This window comes from Cynocephalus volans, chromosome 9 (genome assembly GCF_027409185.1).
Source record: "Cynocephalus volans isolate mCynVol1 chromosome 9, mCynVol1.pri, whole genome shotgun sequence".
In the NCBI taxonomy this organism is placed as follows: domain Eukaryota; kingdom Metazoa; phylum Chordata; class Mammalia; order Dermoptera; family Cynocephalidae; genus Cynocephalus; species Cynocephalus volans.
This window is the reverse complement of record NC_084468.1, coordinates 95019788-95036267: the sequence shown is the minus strand read 5'-3', so window position 1 is coordinate 95036267 and position 16480 is coordinate 95019788. Positions and strand designations below refer to the sequence as shown.

General features: G+C 36.7%; 1 protein-coding gene across 1 annotated transcript in view; it reads left to right on the top strand.

Moving 5' to 3' along the window:
• COL25A1 (collagen type XXV alpha 1 chain) overlaps window positions 1–16480 on the top strand; it is a 429426-nt gene that overhangs the window by 387389 nt on the left and 25557 nt on the right. Inside the window, exons 19-22 of the mRNA XM_063107468.1 lie at window positions 3096–3158; window positions 7584–7652; window positions 10090–10134; window positions 11238–11315. Of these exons, the coding sequence (XP_062963538.1) occupies window positions 3096–3158; window positions 7584–7652; window positions 10090–10134; window positions 11238–11315 (255 nt within the window). The remainder of the gene's footprint in view (window positions 1–3095; window positions 3159–7583; window positions 7653–10089; window positions 10135–11237; window positions 11316–16480) is intronic.

Genomic DNA, 16480 nt, shown 5'->3' with positions numbered 1-16480 from the left:
AGAATGTGTAGATATGGTAGATGCTTTCTTGGAATGGCTTAATCAAGTATAACTAATGATACTCAAAGCCTTTAAAATTAGCCAATATTAATACTGCTAAAACTGTTGAAACTGTCAAATGCATTGCTAATTTTATATCATGAAATAAAAATTTCCCCTGAACATTCTGTTTAAAAGAACATTCTATACATTTGCTAAGGGGAATTTAACATATATTCTATTTTAAAAAAAGAAGAAGAAGAAAGAAGAAGAAATACTTTAGCTATTGAGATCACAAAGCCTTATTTATCTGTGAATTATGCAACTGCATGCTTCATCTTTTAATAAACTAACCACTAACCAGAAAAAGCAATGTGTTTTGCAACATTTATTCTTTTTTCTTCTCTTTTATTAGTATGCTTTAATGGTGTTTCTATTTGATTTGCTAAACAATAAGGTCATTTTATTTCTCCTTGAAGATATGCAAGAGTTCTTGTTTTCCTGTAAACTTTCAACATATTAACTTGCATTACATTTTCATGACAGTAAGTTATTACTAATGATACAGGTTGACTTTGATACAGTATTTCTTTTGAGAGTGGAGAGGGAATATTCATTTATTTGTGTATATCATGTTATTGAGAGATATTTTACTTGTAAATAAATGTATTCTTTTTTGTGTGTTGTTTGCAATAACAAGTTAAGCTCTTTTACTGGAAGTAGAATGGTCATCATTGATTTCTCTTAATATAGTTCAGATTTTCATTTTAGACCGTTAAGAAATCCACTCAAAACTATTTGTTTAGATTCTCCTTTCTGTTAGGTGTTAAGGGTATGGAGCAGGTAGAATAGGGAGTTATACAAAGTTCACAAGTAATGAATATAAAGCATTAGTTCCCCACGCCAATTTTTTTTCTGAAGTCAGCATCATGAGCACCACAGCTAGAAATAAATCTGTCTGAGTTATATACCAATATGATATGTTCTGTGATGGTGAGATCCCCTTGTCCCCATCCAATACTCAAGGTTTTATATAGCATATTTTAAAAATTTACTTCTTTGAAAAATATTTAATGACATTTTAACACATCTTGTAAAACATCCTTTCTGTATCTTCCTGCTTAACTCTTAAGTATCATGAAACAAAGGTTGAAATACTGCTGCCTTAGAAAAAATCAAATGTATCAAACAATATTAACAACTGCTCCAGAAATGATCCAAGGAAGAAAAAAACGAGGAAATATGGAAACAGCCATTATGGTTTCTGCTTTAAAATTTTGTTATAGATTTCAGATAACTAGACCCTTCTACTTGAGCTCAGTTAAGAAGAAAATGAAACATTATGGATATTCAGTATGAACACTTGCTTGAGGTATTTTCTGATATCAAATATGTAGTATCTTTTCCAACACCAATTCCCCAACTTTCTGATTCTCTGACATCAACTGGGTGTCCCACAATCCTATTCTAACGCTCACTACCCAGGTTAGTGTCAGACTGCATAGATTTAAGGGTTCAGTCCCATAAGACTGACCTCATTTCTGTCACAGTCACAAGAATCAAGTCCCCAGGTTACCTGTACTTTTATCTGATTTAGCTACAAATTCAGGGGTTCTCACAACATTCCTCTCAGGTGTAATAATTTGATAGAACAACTCACAGAACTCAGGAAAATGCTATATTTACTATTCCAGTTTATTATAAAGGATAAAAATGAACAGATGATGAAGCACATGGGGCAAGGTCTGAAAGAGTCTTTAGCACGAGAGCTTCTGTCCCTGTAGAGCTGGTATATTCCGTCCTCCCGGGACATGGATGTGTTCACCAACTCAGGAGCTCTTCAGTCCCTGTTGTTTACAGGTCTTTAAGGAAGTTCCATTACTTGGCATGATTGATTAAAGCTTGATTAAATCATTGGCCGTTGATTGAATTCAATCTCCAGTCCCAGAGGTTGGGAGGTGGGGCAGAGAGTTGCAATTCTCTTAACACTCAGTTGGTCTTCTGGCAACCATTTCCCATCCTGAAGCCCACTGAGTCACCTCATTCGTATAAACTCAGGTACAGTTGAAAGGGGCATGTTACAAATAACAAAAGATGTTCCTTATCACTTTTATCACTCAGAAAATTCCAAGGATTGTAGGAGGTCTGTGCTAGGATTTGGAGACCAAGACCCAATATATTTTTTATTATGTCACAGCTGGGTTTCCTCCAGGTAGTGGAGAAGAGGTTTTGGAGGTATGGCAAGGAGAGATATTTTTCCTTTAATGTGGGACATTCCCGAATCCCTCTCCTGGGAACATCCATTGTATCAATTAACTGTTGCTGCCCACCATATTATCCTCAAAACAACAAACATTAATTGTCTCACAGTTTCTGAGGGACAGGAATTCAAGCACAGCATAGCTAGGTGCCTCTGGCTCATAGTCACCCATGAGGTTGCAGTGAAGCTGTCAGCAAGAGCTGTGGTCTCATCAGAAGACACTACTGGGGTGTCTACTGGGGTAGCATCTGCTACCAAGCTCACCATGTGGTTGTGGGCAGACCTCAGTCCTCACCATGTGAGCCTCTCTCTAGGGCTGATCACGATATGGCAGCTTGATTCCCCCAAAACAAGTACTCCAAGTGAGAAAAAACAAGAAAGAGCCTCCAAGTTAGAAGTCACAGTCATTTTACAACTTAGAAGTAATATCCTATCACTTCTGCCATATTCTGTTCATTAGATGTGAGTCAGTAAATCCACTGAGGGAATTATGCAAGGGCACGAACACCAGGAGGTGGGATCATTGAGCTCATCTTACAGGCTACCTACCGCATCCACCCAAGCGTAATGGATCTTAATTTCGTAAGTGGTAAGAAACACCAGACCACAGATGAGAAAGGAAACTCTACAGACATTTACTGCTTGCTTTGTCACTTGTACTTTCTAAAGCTTCTCCAAAGTTTGGCTCAAAGTGTTTTCATTGATCAAAACCAATTCTGATTAATTTTATAGTCAGTAGCTGGATCTCAGCAAGAAATCTGTATACCATGAAGGAAGTAAAATCCTAGTTGAAGAAAATGAGTTTATTTATTTACTGTCAAGTGAGTAATGATCTCATATGCCCATCTTTTTAAAGGGAGAACCAGGTTTCATTGGTCCTCAAGGAGAACCAGGCTTACCAGGGTTACCAGGAACAAAAGTAAGTGGAGTCTTTTTTCCTTCCTTTCTTTCTGAAATTTTTGCCACGTGTTTTTAGTCCATTATGTTGAAAGAAATGTGGATAACTATTATTTAGGTGACCAGATATTTTTGCCTAATAGAGAACTAAAGCAGCTTAATCTACCCATTACTAAACTTCTAATGGAATACCATGTTAAATAGAGTAATGGGAAGTTAATTCTAAAAAGCCTTAGGCAAGACAAGAGGATGGTGGAATATATTAGTTGTTACAATTGTCCCCCAAACTACTCCCAAACTGATATGATGCTATTTGTCTCCTAGCCAAATGGAAAAGTAGGGGCATTCTGAGGAGGAGAGATAGACCTCATTAACTCCCACTCCTCATCACCAATTTTAAGATGTACTTGTAAATCAGACATTATTACTATTCCCATCACTCCCTAGATTTCAAAGGCGAGTACTGATGTCATATCATAAGTGCCTCATCACAAAAGGATTCACCCTGAGTAACGTCTGCAGAAATAGTCTATAATGAAAACCAGCTCAGGATCTTCTATTTGGCAACCCTAGAAAGGGCCCTAAAAGCAAAATCTATATGCTGCCATGTAAAAAAATATGTTGTTGCAGACACAGTCAGGCCCATAGTTCTCTTTTTATCTACTCAGTAAGTTATAAAGAGGTGCAGCTCTGATGATGGGACTTTACTCATGACAGACTCATGAATCAAAGAAGGGGCAAAATTACATCAAACTACATTTTTTTATTTTTAAACCATAGCAGTCTTTGCCTCGATGTGTATTGCATTCACCAGAAATGAGCCAGCACTGATTTCCAAGAGTTATAGAAATACGTTCACAGTCTGTTCTGACAGAGCAGTCTTCATTTCCACTGGTCAAGTGAAAATAACCCTAATCCTAGTAAATGGAAACTATGTGTGGCCTAAAGGAAACTGAAACTGGGTCGAATTATGCAAAATGGTTGATTTCTTAAGAAAGTTCGTTTTCGCATAATGAGCTGTCGGGCTTATTAACAAAATGTGAGGAATGCCTGTTTTAGCGGGAACAGATTGACACAAGAAATGCCTTTCTGGAATAAAAGGAGAGCACGAGAGAGTAACGAGTATTTGCGGTGAATTTAAGAACTGCTGTATTGATTCAGGCTCGCAGCCTCAGCCAGGTGAGGAAAGAAGGTGGCCTCATGCATGGGCGCCATACACAAAGGAAGGGCAGAATTGGTCAGTGGAGAAGAGAACGAGGCGTGAGCTGGTCTGTAAATGTTTGTGGCATTTCGTTTGCTATCCAAGGGTGAATAGAAGAAACACAGGCAGCAGCACGTGGAGTTCATCCCTAAGTATCTTTTCTTTAATTAACTGATTTCAAACTATTCTGAAGTTTCAAGATGTAGATGTAGAGCCACATGAGTAAAATCAACATTAATTACTGTAATAAAGAACCCAGCATGATTTTATAGGCCAGATACTTTTATAACAGACTCTACTCTGAACCCCCAATAAAAGTAAAGAAGGTACTCTACCTGTGTTTTGTATTTCCACAACAAGGAATGTGGATAGGAAATTCATTTTATTAGCAATATTTTGAATTGTTAGCTGAATTGCCTATCTTAACAGGAGTTCAGTGTGATAGTGGAAAATTCATGATTATTTAAAAATAATTTAAAAATTCCTTTCAGCTGAACAACACCCTTTTCCAGTTGTGTAGACTCTAAATTCAGATTAAAGAAATAAGCCAAGACTGCATTTTTCACACTTAACACGGTGAAGAGAGATCATAATGAAGAAACGTGTGTAATGTAAAATCTGTTTGATGTACAGCTGTATCCTGAGTGCCTGTATCAGTGCCTGGGAGAGACCTACATCTAAAGAAATGGGGTTTTAGTCAGAATATTTTAGAATACTTTGACTAATACCGTTTATTCATCAATTCAGCAAATTTTTTGCCAGATATTTTTCTGTGTCTGAGGATGGGAGGTAAATGCAGCAAAAACAGTTCCTGTTCATCTGAAGCTTCCATTCCAGTACAGGCGAAGGAGGGGCGGAAGGAGAGAAAGGAAACGAGTAACGTGATTTCAGAGAGTGATCGGGAACTAAGCAGGGGCATTGTGATAAAAAAGTGATTCTATGTAAAGCTATAGACTCCACTTCTGTGGTAAACTACAGGTAAATGATTTTGTAAGGTTTTTATTTTTTTCCCCAAATAAGTTTATAGTTAATATTTTTTAATTCTTCTGTAATTCTCAAAGTAAAATATTAAAAGAAACACCAAATACTGTATTTTTTAAAAATAAAATAAAAATTCCATATACCAAATTAAGCCCTTCAGTCTCACTCTACGGGGGTAGGGTGGGCAGCGGAAAGAAAGAAGCTTCGGTTTCTGGATTATTTTTTCCATCTCCTATTTTTAGTTAAGTCCCTCACCTTCATCCCAACCTCTCCATTTTTACACCCTCCTCAGTTGATGCTGAGAACCTAACTTTTTCTCCACCCTTGCTACAACCTATCCCATCTCTCCTACAAAACCACGAAGGCTTCCCCAAGTGGGCACGATATAGATAAGGATCGTGGAATTCAGAGCCCTCCGTTTCCCATCACAGCCCCAGTCCGTTTTCTTCTCCCTTCCGAGGTGAATCTGCGAGGGCATTTCTCTCCTCCGTAAACACACCATTCACAGTCTGAATTCTAAATCTGTATGATTGTTGAAACTCTACCCATCATTGAGGAAGCCTGACACACTCTACTCTGTTTTTAGGGAGTATAGAGCCACACCATATTCCTGGAGGGCAATTTGGCAAGCTTTTAACATGTTCATACTTTTTGATCCAGCAGCTCCCCAACTAGGAATTTATCCTAAGAAAATGATCTGAGATATACCAAAGATTTACATACAAAAATATTATGCAAAAATTGAATTGAGCACAATCAGTTTTAAATGACAGCTCTCCCACTTTAGAAGTTTTCAGACTTTGGGCAAGTTACTTATCTTCTCTGAGCTTCAACTTCCTCTTCCATAGAATGTGGATAATAACACCTTTCTCATTTGTCCTGAGAATTAAATAGGATAATGCATGGAAAGTATTTTGTGCAGTTACTGCACTCATCAATGGTACAGCTGTCAACGGCAATAATTATAAGCAAGTCCTACATGTATTTTAGGACATGATTCAAGTCTTACCTCCAGGGAGCCAATCTACAACATGCATAACCCAATGAGATTCCTTCTTTTGTCACAGATAATCTTATGTTACTCCTTAATTCTTAACTATTTTGTTCATGGGTATCTTGTGTGCCTAACTGGATCACTAGCTCCTTGAGGACAGCAGTCACATTTATACTTCACAGAGCTGTAAATATATTAAAGAGCTTTAACACCTGTGAGTCTTGCACCATTCTTCACACTTTACTTCATAAGTTTTGAGATCAGTACTATGCTTTTCTCCATTCTACAGAGGAAACTGAAACTTACAGAACTTAACTAACTTGCCCCCAAAATAGAACTGGTAAATAATAGAGCCAGAATTAAAACTTAAGATGTTAGATCACAAAGCCTAGGACTTAACCGCTTTGCTATGCTTCTTGCCAGTAGTACTTAAAACATGGCAGCAGACTGAAAACGGATGTCCATGCCTGTCTTGAAGTATAATGACAGTTGTTATCAATTTCTTCTGTTTACCAGCATAGCTATCTGACAGGCATTTACCAAACCATTCTTTTATCTGTCAAATGGAGATGATAATGCAAACATTGAATAATTGTGTATTAGGGTTCTCCAGAGAGACAGAACCATTTAGTCGGGGAATTGGCCCACATGATTATGAAGGCTGGGAAGTCCCGCAATAGGCCATCTGCAAGCCAGAGGCCCAGGAAAGCAGGTAGGGTGGCTCAGTCTAAGTCTGAAAGCCTCAGAACTAGGGAAACCGATGGTTTAACACTTGGTTTGAAATCCAAGGCCTGTGACCCTGGGGGGCTGCTTGTGCAAGTCCCATACTAGAAAGTCTGGAGAACCTGGAGTTCTGACATCCAAGGGCAGAAGAAGGGTATCTCAGCTCCAGGAGTGAGAGAGCAAATACACATTTCCGCTGCCTTTTTGTTCTACCTGGGTCTCCAGCTGATGGGATTGTGACCTTCCCCACTCAGTCCACTTATTCATACACCAGTCTCTGGAAGTATCCTCACAGACACACCCAGAAATCATGCTTTACCAGCTGAGTATCCCTTAATCCAGTCAAGTTGAAACCTAAAATTAACCATCACAAATTGTTTTGATTATTAAATGAGATGATTTTTGTTAAGATTAATACAGTGCGGGGTACATGGCAAATTAATGGTAACTCTCTGCTTTCTTTAATTTTATTCATTTCATTTATTAATCCACAGGGACTAGATTTGGGGGTGGGGGTTGCCATTCACCTGTTTTGCAATTTGTGACAGGGTGAACGTGGGGAGGCAGGGCCTCCTGGAAGAGGCGAGCGAGGGGAGCCTGGAGCCCCTGGACCAAAGGTCAGTTATCCTTACACTGGAAGGTAATGTTCTTTGGTTTGAAAATGTGGACCACTTACTCTAGAACATGAAACTAAAATTCACCAACAGGTATTAAAACAGCCAAAATCACAAAGAATTTCTAGAAATGCACACTGATTGGGTCTCTTCAAAAGGGCTTTTACAATTCAACTTTCCCTGTTTACTTTGTTCTGTCAGCCAACAAATTTAAGAACACACCCAAATGAAAGGGAGAGGTTCTGTCACATTAACACATTATCACTCAATGTGTGTTAAATCTTACTCCGAAAGATCTCTGTTGATAAGTGCTGTGTTCGTTTCTATGGTAACTTGATGGCATGCAACACCTTGAAAATATTAGAGCTAAGGATTTACTTGACTATTCAATCTTTAGTCATCTAAACTTCCTGCAAATTAATGTGGTCACACTTTATTTTAATAACCCATCCTAGAGATACAGGGAAATGATTTACTCTCTGATAAAAAGAAAATTTATGCAAACACTGTTGAGACTAATGAGAATTATTCACAGAATGCTTTCCATTCCCTGATGGGAGGGCAGTCTTTGGAGTAATAATGGAAGGAAGGTTGCTGGGGAGACCAGAGAATGAACTAATGATACAGTAATGATACTTATGTTTAGTGTTGTAATAACAAACATAATGTAGAGCATAAGGTATTGAGGCAATTAAAGTAAAGTGTTTCCATTTTTCTTCATGATTCTGTGTCACTGCTAATTCCTTTTTTTCTGTTCTTATCTGTCATTTTCTCTGTTTCATCTTCTTATTCTCCTATACTAGGGGAAACAAGGTGAATCAGGAACTAGAGGCCCTAAAGGGTCAAAGGTCAGTAAACAGATAACCATTCTAATCTAACAGGAGGACTTCAAGATCTCTGTTTTTGCCTTTTCCACAGAGAATAAGGTTTAGATTAAATGCTTCCACACACTGGGATTGCAATAATTTCATCCCTATGACAATATCTCAAAACAAGTGGGTTGTTTTATCTTGGTTGTTTTTGTATATTCTTGTATTTCAGCCTATTCTTTTTGAAATGTTATATTTTCTCTTTCATAAGAATAGCCTCTTTGGAAAAAATTAAGTGCTTAATTTAAATTATGTATTATATAGTTTTATTTTTCATTCTCTGGCTATCTGTGATAAATGTTCAAATTATACTTTGCTTTTAAGTTAGTTGACTTCCTTCATTGCATTAAAATTTTACGACCAATTGGAATTCTTCCCTTTATCATTTTCTTTATACTATCTGCAATAAGATATATATTGTTAGCATAATCATGTTTTTAAAGTGCTGTTAGCTAATAACATGAAAAAATGGATGCAAAATGAAGAAAACAGAGCAGAGATTAATTTTCCATTCAAAGCAAATTTAATTATTATTGTCAATGTTAGTAGCTATATAATATGGATGGGATAAATTACAACCTTTTTTCCTGCTTATCTTCATTGGTTCTTACCCACTTTATAGAGATTTATAGAAAGATGTATAAAAATGCTCTGATTTCCACATAGGAAAAGGACTCCATAAACTTAAGGCTGTTTTAAAGAACCTTCAAATCTATATATACAGTTCAAATCTTTTCTCGAAAGTTTCAGTTTAGACTTCTGAGAATTTTGAGGGCTTAGACTATTCCTGGTGTCTCTACAGGTGGGGTAATGACACCATAAATGAACCATCAGAGATTTAGAGAGAGAGAGAGAGAAAAAAAATATGCACTGGGTTTGCTCTGCCTCTGACCTTCAGCCCTAGCAACGTGGTCTGGCTGGCTGCTGTCCACTTCAGCACCGTCTGAGTGTTAAAACTCAAGTCCCTACGTATAAACTTTTCCTTTGATCCTCATTATCAGAGGGAAGCCTAGCCTGTGAACTTCGTTTCCTAATTCTCCCAAGAAAGTGCTCTCCTTTCCAGCCCTGTCCAGATTATCTATACTTTTCTTCTCAGAGAAGAGACAACACAACTACTTGACTCCTTTTCCCTTTTCCCCAAGTCTCTTCAAATAAAAAATAAAAATAAAAAATAAATATAAAATTTTTTTAAAATAAAATAATTTTTAATATAATTTAAAAATTAAAATAAGAATAAAAATGGCTCAATCAGAAAGGTGAAAGCTTACTTTGGGTACCATAGAAACCACTTACTTTGCTTTTGCAGATCCCACCTAGCGAGAGAGTTGCCATATATATGAGTATTGTTGTTCCAAGTTCTCTGTCATCTGAAAGGGGAATTTTAAATCCCTTCAAGCTGCACCTTTAAAAAGCATTTACCATTTTGGTGTTGGCAGTTGTCGTTGTCTTTCATTTCATGAGTTCACATTAAAAGTGCTGCTGTATGGTATAAATACATCCTCAGACCTGAGAGATTTCTAGACTGTTAACCCCACTACTAATTAACTTTTTTCTTTTTTCATTGTGAAAAGGGTGATCATGGAGACAAAGGGGACTCTGGAGCTCTGGGACCAAGGGTGAGTGTGCCTCTCATCTAAATTCTTGCCCCTTATAAGCCCAGATTTGAAGTAGTGTCCATATGGCTCTTGGAAAGGCACTTGGACTGATAATACCCGATGATAGCATTGGAGGTGGACTACTGTAATTATTCCTGCCACCCTCCCTCCCCACTTTATCTTTGATTTTAGACACCAGGAGCAGTGAGTGTGGAGATTCTAACAAATAAAATAAACTTTCTTGAGAAGTAGGTCTAAAGAACACTTTTTAATCTATTTTTCCTCTGCTAAATGAGTACACTGGAAGATAACATTCTTTGATTTGAAAATGTGGACCACTTGCTCTAGAACATGAAACTAAAATTCACCAACAGGTATTAAAACAGCCAAAATCAAAAAGAATTTCCAGAAATTCACACCCATAGCCCATCCAGCTAATATAATTTTCTATTTTTCAATAAACTCAATTACAAAGAAAGTAATAACCTATATGTTTAGAGTCCTTTTTTAAAAAAAGAAGGGAATTAAGACATGATTAATAAAAATTAAATAGCAGATCTTATAACTAGGGTAGAGTCTTAAAAAAAATACATATATATATATAGGAGCAGTGGAGTCCTCTGAGATCAGAGGGGTGGGGAAGCTATATATATACAGGTTTTGTTCCCTTTTTGGTTTAGTTTTCATGGTATCCTATTCCTGTTGGGAAATCCAAGCATTTCCCATGGAACAATATTCAGTCTTCTTAAAGAATGAGGAAGCAAGCCATGAGGTATAGATGAGTAAAATGAGGTTAGGGGTTGCTTTAATATATATGGATAAAGCCAGTAAAATTTTGCAATTCACATCAGATTGGCCTGTATTTTATAATTTTCAGAAAATAGTTTCAGAGGTTAAATTGTATCTTTTCAAATCAGGTTTCATATCTTTAACCTACCACAGACAGGAAGTTAGAAGTGGTTTGACTTTTTTGAATTAGGGACAAAATTTGAATGTAAGTATTTATTCTAAGGTGCAGTTGGGCCTTAGTAGGAAAATGATGTCCAGAGAGCTGCAAGTTGCTATTTCTGACTTATATACTAGCGTAACTCCAATGATTTACCCCTGGTTGATTTTTGTCATAGGGTCCACCTGGTCAAAAAGGGGATCAAGGAGCCACTGAGATCATAGACTACAACGGCAACCTCCATGAAGCCCTACAGGCAAGTGACTGCTGCCCACCCTGACACACACTGAGGACAACACTGATGAGCACCCATGTAACGCATGTAAAGATGGGCTTCCCCACCCCCCTGATCTCAGAGGACTCCACTGCTCCAAGCACACCTTCCTGTTCCCGTGAACCCATCCCCTTCTCTCTGCCCCACTTTAACTTCCTTATTTCATAGCACTTTTCAATCCCTCCTTTTCTTATCCTTATGCATTCAGATACCCTTAAGCCTTATCAGGTGTAAACCTTGTGCTAGTTTGGCCAGTTTTGCCTTTTTGTGTGAAGAGAGAGTTTAGCAAAGCTCTATAGCACTGGAGCTGGAGCTGCTTGGGTTCAAATCTCCATTCTCTTGCTTACTAAATGTGTGACCTAGGACAGTTATTTCACTTCTCTGTGTCTCAGTATCCCCATCTGTAAAAGGATGGTGGTAGTAGTATCTGCCTCATGGGGTTGTTGAGAGAAGCAAATGGCTAAATACGTATTACTCACTCAGAACAGTGCTTGTCACATAGTAAACCCTCTGTAAGTACTTCTTATTACTGAGACCATTTGATTTTTTTCTCCCATTAGGTAAAAAATAGACTGTGTGGCTTGTCTCCACCACCTTTGCTTCCTATTCATGCTTTTCATGCTTAGCCTCTTGCATTCTAGTCTCTATCATCATTCTGTTGCAACTTCTCTTACAAAGGTCAACGATAGCCTCTAGGTCAAGCCCCATTGTACCCATAGCCCTTGACTTTTCTGTGACATTTACACTAAACCACCTTCTTCTAGAAACTCTTTCTTTTTGGTCTCTCTGACCTTCTACTTTCATTCCTTCCATTTTTCTTCTCTGATGGATTTACTCTATTTTGGCATTTTCCAATTTCTCTGTTCATCCTCTAATTTTTGGTAGCCTGAGGTCTCTGATCTTTTTTCGGTACAGTCACTCCCTCTTTGCTCTTCTACATTATGGCTCCCTGTTCTTTCATCTCTGGGTCTACCCTTTGTAACTCTCCAGCTGTCAAAGAATCTTCCTGCGGTATATGGACATACCGTTGCCTTCTTGAATTCCATCAATACATGCAATGACTCTGGTTACCTTTCCCACCTGATGAAGAATTCCCTTTCTTAACTAACTAGTTTCTGTTAGTGATGCCATGAGTTTTTGAGTTTCTTGGGATAGAAACGTTAGAGCCATTTTTAAACTATTCTTAGTCCTTTATCCGTTCCATCTTACCAGCTGCTACTTCCTTTTTCAAAGTGTCTGTTGAGGTCGCCCATTCTCTCCATTCCCAATCAGATCCACGTGCTGTTTACTTCATGCCTAACATGGTAACGATCTCTTGACCAATTCCTCTTCCCTTGGTGCCTCCCTGCCCTTCTGATCCATCCTGTGGATCTTGCCAAGGCTAATTTGCATAGACTGTTACTACATTGGTGGCTCTAATTTGCTCAGAAACCTGAATGATCCCCTATTGCCTGCTCTATCAAGCCCATGGGCTCTGTGGTCCAGAACTGTTTGTTTTTCTGCCACAGAGTTTCCCTGGTGTGGTCTTTTTTACCATATGCATACAAATCTCCTCTTTTTTGCCTGGGTTTATCCCATTCTTCTTATCTTCTCTTCATCCATCTAAATCCTATCCTGCAATCCACCACTGCCATCTCGATGACTTCTTCTTCTTAATTCTTTTAAACATTAGTATCAGGGCCCAATAGTTTAACATTTAATTGTTCTTAAATTACATAATTGATTTTAGTCTTGCCTCTTACCAGATTGTACGTTTCTTGTGACAGAAAACATGACTTACACTGATATTTTCTGGGCATATACGTATTTAAGTAAATGATTATTGGTTGAATGAGTGATTATACTTAATTCATATGTACAAGGAATTTCTTTGTTTGAAAGCCAAATTAGTTGTTTTAGATATCTCTCTCCATTTTGCACCTACTTGAACTTTTACCACCCTCGTTATTTCACTAGCATGATCTAATTATGGAAGATCTACACTTGTATGGGTCTTTTGCTACAACTACCGTTTTCAACTAGTAAAGTATTTGTTAAATAGTTTTTGCAAAATCTAGCTTCAGCTTAACCTATTTTTCTGGTCTTTTCATTCTTTTTCTTCTGGTAAAATTCAGAGAAGCATGGTTACTGCTTGGAGAAATATTGCTTGGACAGTCTATTCAGTCAACAGCTTGAATTAATGTTCCTCAGTATAAGTGGAGTAGACATAAGCAGTAGCCTCTGGGTTATTATCAAGTTCTAGAACCAGTTTTCTAAATTGTCCCCTTTCTCCCACAAACTGATAACTGCATATAAAGAGGAAAAGAGGCAGAGACAGAGAACACAAAGTTTTGGTATAACCACTATGTTTTTAAAATTCTTACTTATAAAATATAGGAGCACTTTTTTAAAGACTTAATTTACTAGCAATGTTGTAAATTTTCCTTAAACTAATTCCAGTGGCACCATAATTCTTGCTACCACCTTTAAGAGGTATTCATTCTCTTATCTTCCAAGAAATGCTTCATTGTTACTGGCCATTTTCTGAAAAATAGTAAAAGAGTTTTTAAAGCATGTTTTGTATGAATAGAGTCTGGCATAGTACAAGCTACCCTTAGCCTAAAACAGAAATCTCTATTTCAATCGCCCATCTACTACCAACTGAGTCATTCTGAGGAAATCGCTTAGGGCATCTATACTTCATTAATCTTATCTGCAAAATGAGAATGTTTTTGGAATAGATTTTTTTCCAAGAGCCCATGAAATCTAATATTATTCTTAGGGTTTTTTTTTTGTTTTTTTTGTTTGTCTATTTTACTCTGCCATTTTCTACCTATTTAAATATTTTTTTCATCCTTGCCAATGTGCCTAAAAGCACTGTACATTATAAAAAAATCTGTCACCTACATCTTGATATGAAAGGATATAGACTATCAGTTTCTTTTTCTCGCCTTGAATTCAGTATGACTGAAAACCAGTCAATATCCACCGTAGTCTACTAGTTCATGCTTTTATCTCAACCTAAAAATTTATCATTCTAATGGGGTTGTTAGGGCAACTCTGTGTTGTGCTTGTAAATAGCTTATGGTCATTTTTTTCACTTCAAAACTATTTATTTGTTTTCCTAACAGAGTACTCTAGTGGATTAAAGGTCCCTGATGAAATCCATTAAATTAGATTAGATTAAGAAGATGTAGTAGATGTTTATTCTTCTAATTCTGTAACCAGTGATAGATATTAACAGATTTGCAGATTTCATTCCATTTTTGCTTCCATTAAAGAATCTGCCCAAAATACTCTAGGATAATTAGATAAATAGGAGTATATTACAGTTATAATAATACCACATTAGGAATATAAACTTTTACTGTTGGCTTTAATGAAAATCGTTATTTATATAAAGATTGCAATAAGCTATTTATTTTTATTTAAGGTGGTTAAATTTCCACAATTAGAAGTAAAACTTTTCTGTTTTCTGACTCAAGCTTTTAAAAAATTATCACTCTCTAAACTAAATCTTTTCTCTAGTGTAATTCATGGGTGATTTTAAGCTTGCATCATTATGAGAAATGAAGGAAAATAATTTTTAATTCTAAAGGGATTCATATAAGCATCTCGTGGAATAAATCACATAGCCCGTTAGGCTTCATCCAATTTACAGTTGATCTAGCTCCTGTCTCCTGTTCCACATCATGTCTCACTAGAGAATGGTGTGTCTTTCTCCATCACTACCAAAAATTCTGGTTTTAAATCATTACTGGAGTTCAAGAGAGAACCCTGCTGAGTTTATGTAGCTTTAACTGAGAGGAGCCAGATATAAGAAATGCAAAGCGAGCCAACAGCTTTTATACTCTTTGGTGTGTCTGCACGTTGGTGCTTCCAGATGGCGGTCAAAACTATGTACTGTGAAGTTAGCTGAGTTTGCTGTCATTTGTTCTGTCAATTGGATGGAACCCTGTACAATTTTCAGTTCTTACAAACCTAGTCATTTAACAAAATCATTTAAACACCATCTGTTCCATTACCATTAATAATATTCTTTTATTATGCAGCTTAGTATAAAAAATGTTATCCTTAAACAAAACTAGCTTTGTTTTCAGGTGGAAAAATGAATTCACGTATGGCACATGTTGAAAAACCTCAGAGAGTTCAAATTTTAAACTTCCTTCCCTTTCTAAGGTTTTATGATTTTACTTTCTAGTTAAAAATGTAATATGTACTTGGAAGGCAATGGTAAAGAAATTATTTTTACTCTATAATTTTCTAATAGCCTTGTTTAAATGGCTCATCTACACTATAGGAGTGAAGAAGTAGCTTTATTGTAACTATAAATCCAATTCTTGCTCTAGATGAATTCCTTACGAATAAAATCTGTGGTATCTTATGCTACACAGATGTGATGATACAAAATTCTAGGCCCTTACATTTTTTAATATAACTTTATCCTTGGTTTGTGGCCATTTTGGCATTTGTCTTAGAAGCACTGATTTTTTTTTTTTCTACTGTTTTCTCTGAAGCTATAATGACCATGACTGATTTTTATCATAGAATACAAACTTTAACCATTTGTACACGTGTATAAATATATTGTTTTCTAAAGAATGATGAGCCTCATTAGCGGTTCAATTAAGTGTTTTAAGTGAGATAAAAAATGTTAAGAAGATTTTTTTACAACAATAATAAAAACAGCCACCCAACCTGAATCAGATTGGAATGGAGTAGTGGAAAACAAAGGGATAATGGTAAACTGATATTCACAAGTTTACATATAATCAGTTGTTTCTCTATTACCGGAGTCCCTGATGGAAAATCTTCTCCCCTCTGTGATTTCGTAAACTGGTTATAGGCCCTACAGAACTTTTAGCACAGGACCTAGACTAGAAAATATTAAAACAAAAACATGATTCATGGATTAGGGATCATGTTTTGGAGATTTATACTTTGAGAGTATATTTTGCTACAGTTCTCCAGCACTTTAAGAAACTAGATTAATTTTATGTCACCTAATTTCTTTAGTCATGGCACACACACACACAAGTTAATTCTAATGCAGCAAATGAACTACAGACTAAAAGAGAAAACAAATCCAGTTGGTCTTTTCAGTGTTCTCTAATAAAGGGCTCTCTAGAATAGAGCACTTTTATCAATAGCAAAATTTCTCAGTTCAC